This window comes from Thamnophis sirtalis, unplaced genomic scaffold, assembly GCF_051295495.1.
Source record: "Thamnophis sirtalis isolate CommonGarterSnake01/CBP01778 unplaced genomic scaffold, rThaSir2_p1.2 scaffold_12, whole genome shotgun sequence".
NCBI classification, from domain to species: domain Eukaryota; kingdom Metazoa; phylum Chordata; class Lepidosauria; order Squamata; family Natricidae; genus Thamnophis; species Thamnophis sirtalis.
The window spans coordinates 24,794,362-24,810,670 of NW_028261392.1; the positions used below are offsets into that span (position 1 = coordinate 24,794,362).

Below are 16,309 nucleotides of genomic sequence, written 5' to 3' on the forward strand. Positions count from 1 at the left end.
TCTATGGATGTGCCATATGCCTGGGCAATCTCAATCCCTAAATATACAGAACTATGGTGCTTGGGTAAAGCTAACCATACTTAACTGCTCTACAGCTTAACTAATTGCTCACAAAAGAAAAAAACAGCTTTAAAATGAAGATGATTAAAACGGGGAAAAAATTCAAATGTTACTTTTATGCTTTCATTTAGGAAGAAAGCTCTTCTCATTTTCCCTTGTTTTATTCATTATTATTTGATTAAGTAAACTGCAGCTCACAAAACATATGCTTTTTTTAAAAAAATGTTAGAAGCACCTCCTGATTCTCTGTTACACTAGACCAATGCAGCTTTCCTCCTAAAATGCCTAATCACATATGAACATTGTTTAAAATCTTTCCTGTTGTTAAATACTTACACCTCAAGAAATCTTGTGAATCATTGTGTCTAGCATTGTATCTCATTGCCTTGACTGGCAAAATCTCATCAGAATGTTTGTTTTGTCATTGTTTCTTAGATTTCCTAAAGTTTATCTTTGTACAAGAAATATATAAAAAGCTCTATCAGTGTACAGGAGAGGGTATAAAGGTAACAAGATAAAGAGATATATACTTATGGTACACTTTCTCCAATTCTGAAATTTAAAATAAATTATTAATTGCATCTTGTCTGCAAGTTTCAATACTGGAAATTGTATTGAGACAGCCTTGATCACATTTGTTGATGACTTATGATTTATCTAGGATGGAGAAGTACAGCTGTCATTGATTTCTTGGTAACCTTCAATATCATTGATTATGACAGCATGTTGGATAGCATCCTGAACCATGTGAGGGAACTAAGAGCCAGGTTTACAGTAGTTTTCTCCCTTCTTTCAAAGACATTTTCAGTTGGTGTTCATGGAAGTACAGATCTAGATCTAAGTCTAAGCTTTAGGGGACCTCAGGATTTGATTCTCTCTTCATTCATATTTAATATCTACATGAAGCTGTTTGCATGAAGTCATCCATCGGAATATGGTTAAGCATTATCATACATTGATGATACCAGTTACATATCTAAATTTTAGACCAACTAACTTGTCACCAAAGTTTCATCTCTAGATACTAAGAGAGTCTGTAGGGAAAATAACAGGCTAAGGCTCAACCTCTAGCAAGACTGAGGCCCCCGTTCATGGTTATTCATGCATTAGCAATTTCAACTATTACAATGTGCTCCACATCACGTTGCTCTTTAAGATGATTCAATTGTTATAACTACAAGTAGTCCTTGATTGGTCATTTAATGACCATTTGAAGATATGAAGGCCTTGGAAAGGATGCTTCACAGCTTTGCATTTCTTCATTGCCAGGTACAAATTAAGCATGTGCAATTATAATCTAATGTCCCGGATTTATAACACTAATTTCCCAGATTTTAAAATGGTGTAGAAATTGTAAAAAGCAATAGCAACAAAATATTTTACCTGGATAGTTCTATGAACATCATCCACTTGAAGAGATAACACGGCTGATGCCAAATTCCATTCACCGGTCACACAAAGTTTTCTCCCATTGACTTCCACCTGTTGTAACATAAGGATATTCTTACCATAAATCAGACAAGAAGCAAAACTCAAGTTCATCGCGGCAAACAAAAGAGGAAGCCCAAAGTTTCTGCCCCAAAAGGTAGGGCTTGTCAACAAAGTCTTTTTAGGATTGCTGAGGAAAAGTGAAACACATTTACAGAAGCTGCCTGTGGGAAATGTTAAATAATTTGTACAAAATGTTATGGACTTGGAGTCCTCAGAGTCCAAGGCTGAACCTAAGCAGCTTAATTCAGCAGGCTGCCAGCCCCATGAGTTAGCAGAAAATTGCCACTTGGGATGGACTCAGCATGTACAGAGGAATCAGGCAATAAGGGGCCTGAAGCTGCCAGACCACCTAGTTCCAGGATGCGTCAACAGCTTCAGAGAGCCAAGCAAAAGCACTCTGCTCATGTCCTCTTCTCATTCTTATTTATTATCTACATAAAGCTGTTTGCATCAAGTTATCCATCAAAATGTGGTTAAGTATTATGCCTAACAAAGGTTCCAGCATCCAAAACTAAGCCATATCTGTACCTGTTCTGCTTAAAAGCAGCTGGCAGTGGTCTATCCTTCATTGAAAACCACATGCCAACCTAAAATTTCCATTTCTATGTGTTTACTTCCTGCTGTTCCTTGAGTCTCGATGTTTAAATTTGAACCAGTTGAGTAACCCATGTATTCAACTCTTGGATTGTTGTGGATTATGGGGTTTTTTTAATGCATGATCCATTTGATTCTGAGCTAAAATCTCTAATCATTCAGTTCCCAGGAAAGGCTTTTTGGTTTAGAGAATTTTCCCTATTATTCAGAAAAAAATATGCATGTTTCTGATTGTTCAAATGTTTGTATTAAAATATTAGATAAGCTGAGTAAAATTTATTGATCTTAAAAGCTACAATAGCAATTAAGTCCTATGATGTAGTTTAAAAACAAAATAACAAAAAGTCTGTACCTTTTGCAAAAATAAGCACAGGAAGCAACTGGCAAACTACTGAATTGTAATCCTTGGAAACTATCTGCTACTGAAGTGGGTACATGTTGTAGAATATTTATTAACCAACCATGATATGAGACCAGCTACTGGGATGGCGATTTTGGGAGAAGAAATTGCCAAGTGAAATAAAATAGGAAGCCAATCAGATGAAGACCGAACCAGCAGCCTGAATGCATCCATTGAAAACACTCCATAACAAATGAACAGGATATGTATTAGGTCATTCCAGAAGTTAGACTTAGCAAATAAGAATGTAATACTGGAAATCTATTTGTGGCCTTAATATAGTTTGATATAGTTTGATTGAATAGAAATAATAAATAAACCAACTGCATTTTACTACTTGAGTTTGAGTTTGAGTTTATTGGGATTTATAGGCCGCCCTTTTCCCTGAGGGGACTCAGGGCGGCTTACAACCACAAGGGAGGGGGGTGCAATGTCAAAAAAAACAAAAAAACAAAATGTGAACAAAGAAAAATAGTAAAAACACAACTTTCGTTCAGCAATCAAACACTCGGGCGGGTGAATTGGAAACCTATCCCCAGGCCTGCTGGGAGAGCCAGATCTTGAGGGCTGCGCGGAAGGTCTGGATGGTGGTGAGGGTACGGATCTCAACGGGGAGATCGTTCCACAGGGTCGGAGCTGCAACAGAAAAGGCTCTCCTCCGTGTAGTCGCCAGTCGGCATTGACTGGCAGATGGAATTCGGAGGAGGCCCAGTCTGTGCGATCTAATTGGTCGTAGGGAGGTGATCGGCAGAAGGCGGTCTCTCAAGTACCCAGATCCACTACCATGGAGTGCTTTAAAGGTGGTCATCAGTACCCTGAAGCGCACCCGGAGACCAACAGGTAGCCAGTGCAGCTCGCGGAGGACGGGTGTAACGTGGGCGAACCGCGGTGCGCCCACTATCACTCGCGCGGCTGCATTCTGGACTAGCTGTAGTCGCCGGATGCACTTCAAGGGCAACCCCATGTAGAGCCCATTGCAGTATTCCAGCCTAGAGATCACAAGGGCTCGAGTGACTGTTGTGAGAGCCTCCCGGTCTAGGTAGGGCCGCAACTGGCGGACCAGGCGAACCTGGGCAAATGCCCCCCTGGTCACAGCTGACAGCTGGTGGTCAAAAGTCAGCTGTGGGTCCAGGAGGACTCCTAAGTTGCGGACCCTATCTGAGGGGTATAAAATTTGACCCCCCAGCCTAAGCGTTGGTACATTAGCCAAATTATTGGGAGGGAAGCACAACAGCCACTCGGTCTTGTCCGGGTTGAATACCAGTTTGTTAGCGCTCATCCAGTTCTTAACGGCCTCTAGACCCTGGTTCATCACGTCCACCGCTTCATTGAGTTGGCACGGGGCGGACAGATACAGCTGCGTATCGTCCGCATATTGGTGGTATTTTATCCCGTGCCTCCGAATGATCTCGCCCAGCGGTTTCATGTATATGTTAAATAGTAGGGGGGATAAGACCGAGCCCTGCGGCACCCCACATGTTAGGGGCCTCAGGGACGATCTCTGCCCCCCGACCAACACTGACTGCGACCTGTCCGAGAGGTAGGAGGAGAACCACCGTAAAACAGTGCCTCCCACTCCCACCTCCCGCAGTCGTCGCAGAAGGATACCATGGTCGATGGTATCGAAAGCCGCTGAGAGGTCAAGGAGGACCAGGATGGACGCATAGCCTCCATCTCTGGCCCTCCAGAGATCATCGGTCAATGCGACCAAAGCGGTTTCTGTGCTGTAACCAGGTCTGAAGCCAGACTGGAAGGGGTCAAGATAACTAGCTTCCTCCAAGGCCCGTTGAAGCTGGAAGGCCACCACCTTCTCGACAACCTTCCCAATAAAGGGGAGGTTGGAGACAGGACAAAAGTTGTTTAAAATGGCTGGATCCAAGGATGGTTTCTTCAGGAGGGGTCTCACCACCGCCGTTTTAAGTACGGCGGGGAAGTGCCCCTCCCGAAGGGAGGCGGTGACGACCGCCTGGATCCAGCCATGTGTCACCTCCCTGCTGTTGGCAACCAGCCAGGAGGGACACGGATCCAGAATACAGGTGGAGGCACTTACAGCTCGAATGGCCTTGTCCACATCCCCAGAGGCAACATCCTGGAACTCAACCCAGAGATGGTTTGCCAAGTGGTCCTCCTGTGTCTCGGCTGGATCTACTGCGGTGGAGTCCAAGTCCGACCGAAACCGAGCTACTTTGTCCGCCAAGAATTGAGCATAGTCCTCAGCCCTACCCTGCAAGGGGTCTCCCGCATCCCTCCTATTGAGGAGGGAGCGGGTTATCCTAAACAGGGCGGCTGGGCGTGACTCGGCGGACGCAACCAAGGCAGAAATGTATGATCTTTTTGCAGTTCTTAATGCTCGGACATAGTCCTTGGTGCAGGTAGTTAAAAGTGCTCGGTTCGCCTCGGACTTATCGGACCTCCACAGGTGCTCTAGGCATCTCCTCCGGCGTTTCTTCTCCCGGAGCTCCTCGGTAAACCAAGGAGGCCTCCGGGATCCACTGACCCGGAGGGGCCGTAGTGGCGCAATCCGATCAAGAGACTCCGACGCCGCCGAATGCCAGGCGGCAGCCAGAGTCTCCGCCGAACTGTGGGCGAGAGTATCAGGAATGACCCCAAGCTCCGTCTGGAACCTCAACGGGTCCATAAGTCACCTGGGGCGGAACCACCTGGTCGGTTCCTCCTCCCTACGGTGGGGGTTTGGCCTCCGGAAGTCAAGCCTCAGTAGGCAGTGGTCTGACCACGACAGGGGTATGATCTCATTACCCCTCAGACCAAGATCACACATCCACTGCTCCGAGAGGAATACGAGGTCGAGCATGTGACCCGCTGCATGGGTTGGGCCCCGAATTACCTGGGTCAAGCCCATGGCTGTCATGGAAGCCATGAACTCCTGCGCCCCATCAGAGCGTTCACCGAGCGATGGCAAATTGAAGTCCCCCAGAACTATAAGCCTGGGGAACTCAACTGCCAGCTCGGCTACTGACTCGAGGAGCGAGGGGAGGGATGCTGCAACGCAGTTGGGAGGCAGGTACGTTAGCAGCAAGCCCACTTGACCCTTGAGGTCCAACTTTATCAGCAGGGACTCACACCCGACAAGCTCCGGAGCAGGGACCCTACGAGGTAGCAGAGACTCCCGGATTACAATAGCCACACCGCCACCCCTTCCCTGGGCTCTCGGCTGATGAAGCACCTGAAATCCCTCTGGGCACATCTCTACAAGGGGGACTCCTCCTTCTGTGCCCAGCCAGGTTTCAGTAATACATGCCAGGTCTGCCCTCTCGTCAACAATTAAGTCCCGGATGAGAGGAGCTTTGTGTACGACAGACCTGGCATTTAGCGACAACAGCCTGAGACCAGGGTCCTGACTACTCGCGCCATCTGGTCTTGGAGTGGGGCTCATAGGGCCGGAAGGAGGGATCTCTGTGATGTAGCGAACCCTCCTTCCCCGGTAATGGCCAGCCCTAAAGTCCCCTTTAGAACAATATATTATGAACACCTACTTTTGTACATCTCTGACTGGCACTCTGATAATATCAACTTACAGAATTCAAATTCTTCCCATAGGATATTCTCTGAGGTTTAAACACATTCTTTTTATATCAGATTCAACTTTGAGAAATCTATCTTTGCCTTGCATTTTTGAATAGACGTTTGTTGCTAAAATGCTAGAAATAATACCAAAAATTCTGATGTTTTTTTTTAAGTTGTAATGCTGCACAGGCTCACAATTTCCAATGATGGTAGTGACTTCTCAGGCAATCTTATTATTTACATTTAAATGCAATTGAAATTAAAAAGCCTTAATACTTTTCTTCAATAATTATTTTTCTGTTACATTCTGAGGCCTGTTAAAATGGCCTTGGGAGGGCACTTGACACTGAATAACAGTCATTGTACTTTCCCTAGAATATGCTGCCCATCCTTGCTATTTAGTATAAATTAACTTTAATCTGGATTTGCTATCTTACATTAAAGAATCAAATATATAAATGTTGGAGTTGAATCTCTGAAAAAAAGAACACTTCAGTGAAACAACACTAAAAACATTACTTTTTATGGAAAACTCCATTATTCAATTAAATTTTCCAATTCGTACACAGATACCAAGCTTAATAAGTATTCTCATCAGAAAAAAGGTTATGAACATTCTTGATAGGCTAAAATATGTTTTAAAAGGATTTTATGTCAAGGGCAATCTTGTAAAAAGTAAAACCACAATCATATCAAGGTTAACCCAATTAGTAATTTTCTAAAGGTAAAGGAAGTAGGTAATCCTAATCTGGTGCCAATTTTTTCCCGGGTGTGCACACCTTTTCCTCTGTACTTACGTAAATTGGAAAACTGAATGTTCCAAATAGTTTATGGAAATGTTTTCACACTAGCTTTTTATCAATTCAATACACAAAAAGTAAAACACATCAAAGTATCTACCATGAAACAATGAGGGAACAATACTTTATAAAATTAAGAGTTGCTGACTGGTTTTATCTGATATGAAAAGGAAAAATACTTATGGCAAATCACTTAAATCTGGTTAATCTTCCATTGTCAAAACATGAAAGTAGAGGGCTTAAGGTTATTTACGCATTCAAAACACTCCCATTGTTCACACTACATTATTCTGAGAAATAGAAAGAACATTTTTTATTAAATACAGAGAACAGACTCTATCCTGAGCTACTAAAACAAACTGGCAAATGATGTTACTGGTACCACTTTTAAGTGTTCTATAGGAAATGCTTTTCTCTGCTCCTACAAATTATATTCTGGGGCAACCAGGAGAACCTTCCAAATAAAAAATTCAACTAGTGGCAAAAGCCACATACTGGTAGCTTAAAGCTGCCACAGCAGTGCCATACCGGGCTGCATTTGTTGCCAGTCTGTGTCTTAGGCACTAGCTCTGTTCTGATCACAGCAAAGTTATTAATAAATTATCAGAAAACTAATATTTTAATTTCTGACCAGCATTGTTGTAAAATTAACAACTGGGAAATAAATTGGACTCATATTGAGCAGGTGTGTACCTACAAATATCTTGTTTCCTTATCACAGATGTTTCCGGCCTCCAGAGGGCCTCTGGAGCCTGGGGAGGTCATTTTCGCCCTCCTAGAGGTTTGAGGAACGCCTCCGAAGCCTAGGGAGGGCAAAAATGCCCCCCCTGTGGTGCAGGACCCCGAATAAGCCACACTGACCATGGCCAGGCACGCCTAGCAACCAGGCAGAGAAGACCTTGCTAAAATTTTTGAAGCCTACTCCTGATCACAATATTTACCACCCAAAAGGAGTACATTATTTCCCAGTAAAAGAAGCTAGATACAGAAGTTTTACTTCCTAAAAAATTATACTGAAACACATTAGTATTTTGTTATCACATTAAAGTATGCTATTGTAGAAGTAGTAGCATTAATAAAAACATTTAATATGGCCATTAAATAGGCATTGTTTCAATTATGAAGTCACACCCTGCACTTTGTGTAATTTATATTCCCAACTGTATTCAAATGACCATAAAACTCCTACATTTATGTTAATCACTCACTTGGTATTTACTCTATAATTTGACCCTTTTGCTTTCATCACATATGCTAATTACTCACACTTCTTTTGAACTAGCCCATTTGTTATTTTTCTTTTCCAGTTCTCTTGATACAGAACTATCAGCTCCATGCTTATTGCTAACCTTTCATGACAGTATCTTATGAAGCCTCTTTCTCCTTGTTTCTACAGTACAGGTAGTTCACGATGTACGACCACAGTTGAGCCCAAAATTTCTGTTGCGAAGTGAGACATATGTTAAGTGAGTTTTATGATCTTTCTTGCCTCAGTGGATGCCTCAGTTGTTAAGTGAATTGCCTTCCCCATTGACTCTGCTTGTGAGAAGATCGTTTTACTCCATTTTACAACTTTTCTTGCCACCGTTAAGTGAATCACTGAAGATCTTCACTTAGTAACACTGAATCTCACTTCCCTTTGTTTATCAGAAAGTTGTAAAAGGGGATTTTATGACTCCAGGGACATTGAAACTGCCATAAATGAGTCAGTTGCCAAGTGCCTGAATTTGGATCACAGGACCATTGGGATGCTGAAATGGTTGTGTAAAAAAAGGACCTAAATAATTTTTTTTCAGAGCTCTTTTAACTTTGAACGGTCACTAAATGAACTGTTGTAAATTGAGGATTACTTGTAATTATGATAATTAAAGATAGCTTACAGAGTGATGTTTCTTTAATGCTTGTGTTTATTACAACTATGTAACTGAATCTTCTTTAAAATGCTTTATATACGTTTCCTAGTTAATATTTGACCAAAATTAAATACAGATACCAGTAATCCTTGCTTACTGCCTCATTCAACACTGATCAAAGCATTAAAAAAGCAGAGTTATGACCAGTCCCCAGAGTTGCAGAAGTTGCAGCATTCCTACAGTCATGAGAGTGCAATTTGGGTGCTTGGAAAGCCAGGTACATTTTTGATGGTCATACCATCCCCGGGTCATATGATCACTATTTATAATCTTCCTAACAAAATCACTGGAGAAGCTGGCAGGAAGTCACAAATCATGGTCACATGATGTTACACTTAATGACAGAGTGGACAGTCCCAATTGCTGTCGGTAAGTGAGGACTATCTACATGCAATATGGCTTGTTGCTGACATTACATTATTTTCCTTTACAAAAGCAAAGCTCTCCAGTAAGTAAAGAGTATATTGTTTTCACTGAATAAAAATAATTGGAAAAATCTAAGACAATACAGTTATGTTGGGGACTGTATTGGTTATTTTTAAAGAAAAGGAAAAGGAAGAAATTAAGCATAAAATTATTTTGCTACCTGCTAAATGCCATAATAAAACAGATAAAAGACCTGAATTTTATTCTGCCATACATTAAACTCTTTTATGCATGGTCAGACATTATAAGAAATAAACTGTGATTTTGTGAACTTGCACAAAATGCAGTCAACTATAACTACATTTAATGGATTATGCCAGCAACCTGACAACGGTTTGGTTTTTAATGTTCCAAAATATATTTCCTGAAGAGAAAAAAAAAGGACACACTGAGCAAAAAGTTACAGACATCATTTTAAAAGAATAGGCTGCAATGTAATCTTGGTATGATTAGTTTTTACTGCAAAAAGTACTTGGATGCTGTATTTAAGTGTTTTGGTCTATGATTATACCTAAATTATTTTAAGGATAAATGCAACATTAATTTGATTATATTGTTAAAAATTAGGTAGCAGCTTTTTTTGAGAGAGGCCATTTAAATTAAGTATATCAACTGCTTTTTGTTTTTCTTCTTTGAATCTATTTGAAAAGATTGAAAATAATTAATCTGAAAATTATCTAATGAAATTGGCTACAGATTTATGGAAAAACAAAAGTATTTCATATAAAACATAAGAGTTGATACTGTTCATGATCCAGAGATGATCACTTTCTTAAATGGCTTGTTTGTAAGGAGAAAAGTTAATTAAAATAATATAAAAGTAATTTATGCATCATTATTACAATGCACTCTTGTGGTCCCAGATCATTAAAAAAAAGCACTGCGTGTAAAAGCTCGATGGATGACAATTAATTATAGTAGTTAAGTATTTTTTTAACTTCAAAGGTAATATGCTGAATACTGATATCTGGTGATGAATCGGAGAACAAGGTATTATTATAAGCTGATCATTTATTTCTATAAAAAAACCTTTCTGGCAGGCCAATTTGGAAGACTAGATACAAAATTATATGAACTACTCTGATAAGTATGGCTTTTCTGACATCACTTTAGATAATGCTTTATTTACAGAATGAAGAAAATATAAGAATGCTTCTACTAAATGAAACCATTGAGTACTAAAAGCTATTTTTAAAAAAGTGATATCTGACCTTTTTGTAATTTCACAGATCTTTGTTAAAAAGAAATTTTTACACTCATAAAATAGATATTGTTCTAAGAGAATGAGCTTTGATGACTAAGAAAAGTGAGATTTCTGGCTTTGAAACTGCTAAGAATGAATTTCAATCACCACAGTGTCCTCTTTTTTTAAAATAATGTGATAATAAATCACAAAAAGAATGCTTTATGAAAATTGTCTCATAATTGTCAGATTTATCATGGTCAACACACACTATGCGCTATTTTTTAGTCATTTTTTTTTAGTCATTTTATTAAGATTTATAGGCCGCCCTTTTCCCTGAGGGGACTCAGGGCGGCTTACAATCACAGGGAAGGGGGTGCAATATCAAAGACAAACAATATGTGAACAAAAGAAAGAAAATAATAAAACACAACTTGCATTCAACAGTCAACACTCGGGCGGGTAAATTGGGAACCTATCCCCAGGCCTGATGGGAGAGTCAGGTCTTGAGGGCTGTGCAGAAGGTCTGGATGGTGGTGAGGGTACGGATCTCGACGGGGAGGTCGTTCCACAGGGTCGGAGCTGCAACAGAAAAGGCTCTCCTCCGTGTAGTCGCCAGTCGACATTGACTGGCGGATGGAGTTCGGAGGAGGCCCAGTCTGTGCGATCTAATCGGTCGGAGGGAGGTGATCGGCAGAAGGCGGTCTCTCAAGTACCCCCCCCTTTTTTTTTTTAGAAAAATCAAGTACAAACTTTCATCTTCTTGTGCATTTTTGCAAGCTTTAGGTTCAAGATGCTCAGATCTTGCTGAGAAATCAAGACAAACTTGGGTAAAGGTCTACCTGAGATATGAGCATTGATATTTTGATTTAGATTACAGGATGAAAACCAATCAGAAATTTAAATGATAGTCCCCATTCCTACATAAATTAGTGTACATGGAGCAATTGGAAGAGCGTAAGATGAAGACCTTTTCCCTCCTTCAGTATTTACTTTTATTTATATTGCCAGACTTCTTGCCAAATCAGCTCTACAGCAGCAATTTCTCCCTCTCACCAAAGCAATTGCTACAGCAGTAATTCCTCCTACTTTTAAAATGGTTCAATCTGATGATATAAAAAAAAACTGGAGTAAAAAAGCTGAGAAGAATCTTCATGCTAGTTTCTGCTTCATTTTTTAAAATTCATGAGGGGCCAGATTCGTAAGCCGTCAAGTCAAAGTTACATTACAAGCACACACATTCATTAAAAAGATCCTCAAAACAAACACCAATATCTTTAGTTCAAATGTGACCAGAGTGGGAAAGACCATTGTGAGAGATTAGAGCAGTATTTCTCGATCTTGGCAACTTTTTAAGATATGTGGACTTCAATTGCCGGAATTCCCCCAGCCAGCCATGAGAAAGAATGGATTAGAGCTGGCAACAGTCATAACAGAGATAAATGACTGACTAGATGCGTGTTATTTGCATTCCGCTACTTATAAGACTGTCTTCATTTTTAATAAATGAGCCTACTGTGTGAGAAACATGTAACTGATCTTCCCTACCTAATATATCAACATCTTCTACTTTTACCAACGTCAGATACTGATGAGTTCTTCAACAAAGCTGGGCTTTCTTAATAATAACAGTTGTACAAACATAAGGTTCTCTTTGTTAAAGAGAAACAGACATCAAAAAGCAGTAAAACATGGAGCCTTAAACCCCTTTCTGTTTGGGAAAAAAAATGTGTTTGAACTGAGGTGTTTCTAGTTATGGGTGAACGCAATGAGAATTCAGCTGCAACAAATAGGCAGCCATTCCCTAGGAAGGACTAATTAGATCCATCTGAGCAACTATGTCTACGCTGCTTTACACGTTTCAAAAAAGAAAGCTCCGCTCTAGTCTTTTGAAAAGGCTACATCAAAACAGTTAGTCACAGCTGATGCACATCTAGTCAGTACAGTAGTGTTATTTTCTTTTCATGCTATAAAGCCTTAAGAGCCACATTAAAGTCATGGTAATAAGCCTTGTCTTGCCCCGAGAAAGGCAATGAAATTTAGAGCAAAGAATGCAAGCTTTGGCAGCATCATTCTGAGAAATCTCCCCACTGGGCATGAATTTCAGAGGTCCTGTAACCAGATGAAATAAGTTGCACATCAGACATGTCCCATCAATGAAACAGTTAAAAATGAAGAGCTAATATTCGGGATACAGAGAGTTAACTATTTCTTTGGCAGATTTATATCTGGTACTTCAACTTTATCGTGAAAATGCTAATAGATATAATTGAGTATGGGCAAACCAGCAGCAGGAGTTCACGGTTATAAGCTATGACTTCAAAGCAGTTGGTCACAGTCTACCTACTGTGCAATTATGTGTGTCTCATTTATTTCAGTGATGCCAAACATTAGGACTGGCATAGTCAGTGTGGGCTTACAGCAGAGTTCAGATGTTTGCTAACACTGGGACCCGAAACCAAGGACCTAGCAATAAAAACAGTGACTACCAAATAACTTCTTGAAAGATTCAAAATACATTAGGAATAACCATTAGAAGCTATTTGCTTCTATTGCTAAAGCTTTTCCTTAAAAAATGGATCTATGCCCATAAGCCAGGTATGACATAGAATGGAACTCATTCTGGTCCCTCTAATGAGAAAAATAAATATTACTACCCCCCAAAAGACATAAAACAGAAAGAGTAACGGAAAAAAACTTTTAAAATTGACTTTTGCAACAGATTATTTTCATTGTATGAACTCTGGTTATTTAGGAGGTCTACTCTTCGTGATGATCCTGCAGCAGAAGTAAAAGAAAGAGCTAGAGACATGTCCCTTGGCCATATGAACTAGAAAAGAAGGAATCAAGCACTCGTTAGTTCTAGAATGTCCTAACTGAAGCTCCACAGTAGAATCCAGAAATGTACAGAAGATAAAAAAGAAGCATTTCCTTTTTAAAAGTTGAATGCTATATCCCATCACTTTCATTGAATAACCCAGAATTCCAGTATTTTAAGCCATATTTTAGAAGCAATGCCAAATCATCTAAAATATATGTCAATATATGTCCATTAGGACAATTGATAAGAAAAATAAACAGAAAAAAAAATCTCTTGGGGCAACAATTTAAAAAAGAGATAATTGATATAATAGAAAATAGAGCTGGTTAGGATAAATGAAATAAAGAAAAACAATTGCCCTTAAATACCTTTCCAGACACTTGAGGAGAGAGTATATATTATATAATATTCTGTCCATTAGATGGAAGGAAATAACAGATTTGACTCAATTGATTTCGCTGTGTTGTCTTTTGACTTGGACCTCATATCCATATTGCCCAACTAAAACTATAATCTTCTAACCTACCATATATATCTTGATAGATTCAGGATAATGATGCTGAAATAGCAGTTAGCAATAGCAGTTAGACTTATATACCGCTTCATAGGGCTTTCAGCCCTCTCTAAGCGGTTTACAGAGTTAGCATATTGCCCCCAACAATCCGGGTCCTCATTTTACCCACCTTGGAAGGATGGAAGGCTGAGTCAACCTTGAGCCGGTGAGATTTGAACAGCCGAACTGCAGAACTGCAGTCAGCTGGAGTAGCCTGCAGTGCTGCATTTAACCACTGCGCCACCTTGGCTCTATATGTAATTTCTGTGTGTGGCTGTCTGTACAGTAGTACTTTTAATATTTATTTCCTCATACTCATTTACTACCTTTAATGTGAACAAGAGGCCCTATACAAGGTTGGACTAACATCCATATTTAAAGACAGCAGTTGAGAAACATGATGGGGGAACCCAATTATGGTTAGAAGGTATATTTAATCAACAAGGTCACTAAAGCAATGGACATAAGATTTCAAAACAAAAATGAGTGTGAAAAATTAGAAACAAAATGTGCTTCAAAAGAAAATATTTCAACACAGTATGCATATTTATATGGAAGAAACATGCTAAATATTGCTGGAGAAAATACAAGTTTGCCAACTAATCAAAATGCATTATCTGAACCAAAACATCACAATAAAACTATTTCAAGCTAAAACTAACAACTTTACTTTTTTTTTTCATGCTGGTGCTTTCATAAAAGCAGTGAATTATTTCCTGATGTGAGAAGACGGCATATGAAACTTTTCCCTAGAAAATCTGCAAATATAACTGTTCCTTATTTTGGTTTCCAACCACAAAGCAAGATAAAGACTTGTTGGAAGTGAACTCACTGAAGAAATAGTTTCTTTGCATTCCATATCAGAACATACCAGGTGTGATTGCAGGGACAGTAAAAAGACAAAAGCACAAAGCAAAAACTACTCTGAATTCTAAGATAAAATATTTGATATTTAAACAGTTGGAAATATGATACTTCCAGAGCTAAAAATCTCGATTTATTCCCAAGATATTTAATATCAGGAGGGAATCAAAAATGAGCATGTTTCCTGTTTTCCAATTGAGAGATATACACAGCAGAGAGGAAAATAAACCAAACAAATATTGAGAGAGCAGGACTGAGTTAGGAGGGGGTCACTCCACAATTATTTGTATTTATTCTTTTGTTCCTCACCAGTCTCTGTGGAGCAGAATATAGGACAGTATAATTCTATTATGTGTATCTATGTTTCTAAATTTTACTATTAGTTTTGCTCTAAATTTAAAAGTATTTTTGTCCTGTAAATAATCTCAAGAAGGAAGTATGTTGACATCATTTCAAAGCCAAATTATTCTCTACAAATTAGCTTCTTGAAAGATCAGGGTAGCTCACAATGAATGGAATAATTGCTAAGTAAGGACCTGATTTTGAGGAAGGGCATACATTATACAAGTAGTCCTTGACTTAAGACAGCAATTGGGACTGGGATTACTGTTGCCAAATAATACCTGGTTGCCCCTGCTACCTCCCCACAACCAAGTCAGTGGGGAAGACAGCAGGAAGTTGCAAGCCCCAGATGCTTGCAAGCAAGCAAATAGGTTCTGTCAGATGGGGAAGGGCAGAAGGGGCATACAAGGATGCAAGGGAGATGTGGCAAGGATTGGGGAGGGCCTGCCAGCCATGTGACCGAGCGGGAGTGACTTGGCAGTCATGTGACTGGGTGGGCATGGCGAACTTGTAAAATGTGGTGAAACTCACTTAACAACACTCTTGCTTAGCAACCAAAATGTTGGTTCAGAAACTCTGGCATTTGAAGCATGCAAGTCTTAAAGCTGTCAAGTTACAAGATCCTTTCACCCCTAACCCTTTAAAAAACCACCCCCAGGGATGTTCAAACTTTATAGCTTTAAGACTTTAAGGTTTAGATAGGACTCTTAGAGGTGGGCAGGACAATTGGTGAGCCAGCCAATCAGTGAGCAGCGGGCAGGGCAAGCGTGGTGTGGACAGGCAGGGGGGGAGCTGGAACTGGTTCTAAACGGCACGGTAGATTTGTGGAACCTCTTCTATAGAAGAGGTTAGAACTGGCAGGAATCCACCCCTGATGTGAACCCATGTGCATTCTGAAACACCTTTTCCTATTTGAAGCTGAACTGTACTGTTAAGAGAGCATATGTCCCAGTTGCGAGGAGGGCTCAAATGGGGAATTAACATGCTGTATAGAGGGCAAGGTCTGACTGCCCCCCCCCCTTTAAATGCCATTGAGCCTTATCTAGTCTTTCCAGGCAAATCTGTAGTCTGGGAAGTAGGTATAGAACCATAAAGTAGCTAGTTTGGATTCTATACAGGTAGTCCTTGAGTTACGACAATAATTGATCCTGAAATTTCTGTTGCTAAGCGAGACATTTTTAAAGTGAGTTTTGTCCCCATTTTACAAGCTTTCTTGCTACAGTTAATATAATTACTGCAGTTATCTGTAAAAATGTTGTTTAGTGAATCTAGCTTCCTCATTGACTTTGCTCCTCGGAAAGTCGCAAAAGGTGATTATGTGACTCTGGAACACTGCA

The 16,309-nt window shown here is 40.1% G+C and overlaps 1 protein-coding gene across 3 annotated transcripts in view; it reads right to left on the reverse strand.

The window, feature by feature from the left end:
• PCCA (propionyl-CoA carboxylase subunit alpha) overlaps window positions 1-16,309 on the reverse strand; it is a 264,528-nt gene that overhangs the window by 63,239 nt on the left and 184,980 nt on the right. For all 3 annotated transcript variants that reach the window (XM_087726871.1, XM_087726870.1, XM_087726872.1), the window contains one exon: window positions 1,444-1,542. In XM_087726871.1, coding sequence (XP_087582997.1) covers window positions 1,444-1,542 — 99 coding nt within the window. The remainder of the gene's footprint in view (window positions 1-1,443; window positions 1,543-16,309) is intronic.